Source organism: Grampus griseus (genome assembly GCF_964374135.1).
Source record: "Grampus griseus genome assembly, chromosome: 9".
Taxonomy (NCBI): domain Eukaryota; kingdom Metazoa; phylum Chordata; class Mammalia; order Artiodactyla; family Delphinidae; genus Grampus; species Grampus griseus.
The window spans coordinates 34724474-34726973 of record NC_139003.1 but is presented as its reverse complement, the minus strand read 5'-3'; the positions used below and the strand labels follow the sequence as shown (position 1 = coordinate 34726973).

Sequence of the window (2500 nt, the reverse complement as noted above, 5' to 3'; positions counted from 1 at the left end):
AACATTCTGTTTTGTGTTTTGTGTTTGTTTAGGCACCTTAACAACGAACATGCATTGGACGACAGAAGCACTGCCCAGTGTCGAGTGCAAATGCAGGTGGTGCAGCAGTTAGAAATACAGGTTTGTCAAAGCCTTCCTTAATGGACTCCTTTCTCTGACTTCTGGTCGTTAAATTGAGTACTGGGCAGATCCTGTGTCTTTTAACACAATGACTCATAGAAATACAAGGAATTTTAGATTGTTTATAGTGATAGCAATGATCGATACCTCAGGGTGGATTGTTGTAGTTTAATGTACTCACCACTTAGACTTAATATAACCTTTAGACTATATCATATACATTTGGCTCTCCCAAAGGAGTCAAATCTAAGTTTCCCTACGAAAGGTTAGACCCAACCCCCCAGTTGGGTATAATTTTATTGCAGAGACAGTTTTTACATGAGCTAATCTTGTTTTTTTCCGTGAGATTTTATATTATAGCAAAAAGCCTTTACAGTATCATGCCTGTAATTTAATACTCTAAATAAAATCTTTTCCTTTTCTACCTCTAGTGTATTTTTAATTAAAGATCTTACAAGAATCCTTAAGACTTGGAGTAATGGCACATTATTTACAATATCACAGTTGGTAATATGTGTATTGTATCAAATGCTGCTAACTTAAGTTAAAAAACATTACTGTTCATATTGAAACAGAATTTGGCCAAAAATAAATAGAACTCATAAAACTGATCATAAAACAATTATATCACCCACAATATGATTCTTGCTCCATTTTTTCTAACCCTCTAAGGCTTCCTCTAGCATTTCGTCTTAAGATTATTTTTTCTCAATCAAACCAATACCTTGTTTCATTTAATTAAACATACAATTTATTTGTCTTCATACTTTACTACGTCTTAAATTGTTTTAAATTCATCATTCACTAAGTGCATAAATGTCATTGCTTTTTTCCAGGGAGCTCCTAAAAATATTTTGACTTGTAAAATAATCAAGAACACATAAAAAGCATTGTCGCTGCTGTCGTTTAAAAAGCTTTTTTGTAAACCTGTTTACCATTTATAAAAGGTAGACTAAAACTAAGAGTTTGGCTGATGAGACAGTCTGCAGTGTGACCAATTATGCCTCTTTTTTTTTTCCTGATGTGTCTGACTGATGGAAAAGTAAGGTCCGTCACTTGTAATGAGACCCAGCGCAAGTGTGGACGCCTACTCCGTGGCAGAGTTCAGCGTTTCACACTGCCCGGTCTCTGTCACTCTATTGAATTAGATTGATGATGGCAGATTGCAGGGGCCACTAACTGGACCTCAGTGGGAATGCATGAAGTGTGGAGACAATCCTGGCAGGCACTTCGCTTTGAGAACCCTTCACCCCTTCACAGCTGCTGGCACTAGTCCATAGCTAACAGTGTCCACAGGACTTTAAAGAGACACCATGGGCCTTCTAATTTATGGTTTCAGTAACTTGTTACTGTTGAGGCAACTGTGACCTCAATTCTCTTATTGACAAAAAGATGAAGTGTTATTTGTTTTCTCTGACCTTTTAACATAAGGAAAGCTATAAAAGTTTTTCCCCCCCTCCATAGCTAAAGTTGCATTTCGTCCCAGATAAGTTCCTACGGACACAGACTTTTATATGCAGAAATCATTACTCGGAGACAAGCTCAATGATAAGATGTATCACTGCAATAAAATAGCTGTATCAGTCATTTCTAAAATGCTTCTGATCTCACTTTTTCTTAACAGCTTTCTAAAGAACGCGAACGTCTTCAAGCAATGATGACCCACTTGCACATGCGACCCTCAGAGCCCAAGCCGTCTCCCAAACCTGTAAGTGCATATTGCTTTATAAACAGTAAATAGCTCTACCGATGTAACAGACTAAGAAAATGAACAATTTAGTGACAGTTAGAAAACAATGAGTGTGATGAAAAATATGGCAATAAAATGAAAGTAAAATGCAATCGCTTGTCAAATTGTATGTTTCTTTTAAAGTAATGCTATTTTTTACAAAATCTATCCAATCTACACCACGGGTGACACTAAACAAAGTACACCTATCAGTGCACAAATCACCGCCTTGAGGCTGAAGCCAGAGAGAATATCTTTCTGTGATAGGTTTACAGATATTAAAAGGAAACCCACTTTTGAGCAACCTGTAAAGCAGACAGTACAAATCACAAATAGAGAGGTATGTGGTATGCCGAAGAGGATTTGGATAAATCATCAGATACATATAAATAGATTTTTTTATCAAATGTTTTGTCAAAATGTCATAGTATTTTTAAAGCCAATCTTGTTCTCTTTCTTTGGTTGTTATTTCAGTTAAGATGTATTGCACATGTTGGTACATTTTACCATAGAGTACACATCATGTTAATTTAGAGAGTTTATGACAAGGAATATGGGTGATTATAGAAAATAAAAATTGCAGTTTCCCTAAAAATATATATGAGATTGAAGCCAACCCAATAACGTAGTCAGATACACAGACTGTTGAAA

General features: G+C 35.9%; 1 protein-coding gene across 2 annotated transcripts in view; it reads left to right on the top strand.

Annotated features, from left to right (window-relative positions):
• FOXP2 (forkhead box P2) overlaps positions 1–2500 on the top strand; it is a 528540-nt gene that overhangs the window by 491227 nt on the left and 34813 nt on the right. For both annotated transcript variants that reach the window (XM_082662359.1, XM_082662358.1), the window contains 2 exons: positions 33–120; positions 1745–1828. In XM_082662359.1, coding sequence (XP_082518485.1) covers positions 33–120; positions 1745–1828 — 172 coding nt within the window. The remainder of the gene's footprint in view (positions 1–32; positions 121–1744; positions 1829–2500) is intronic.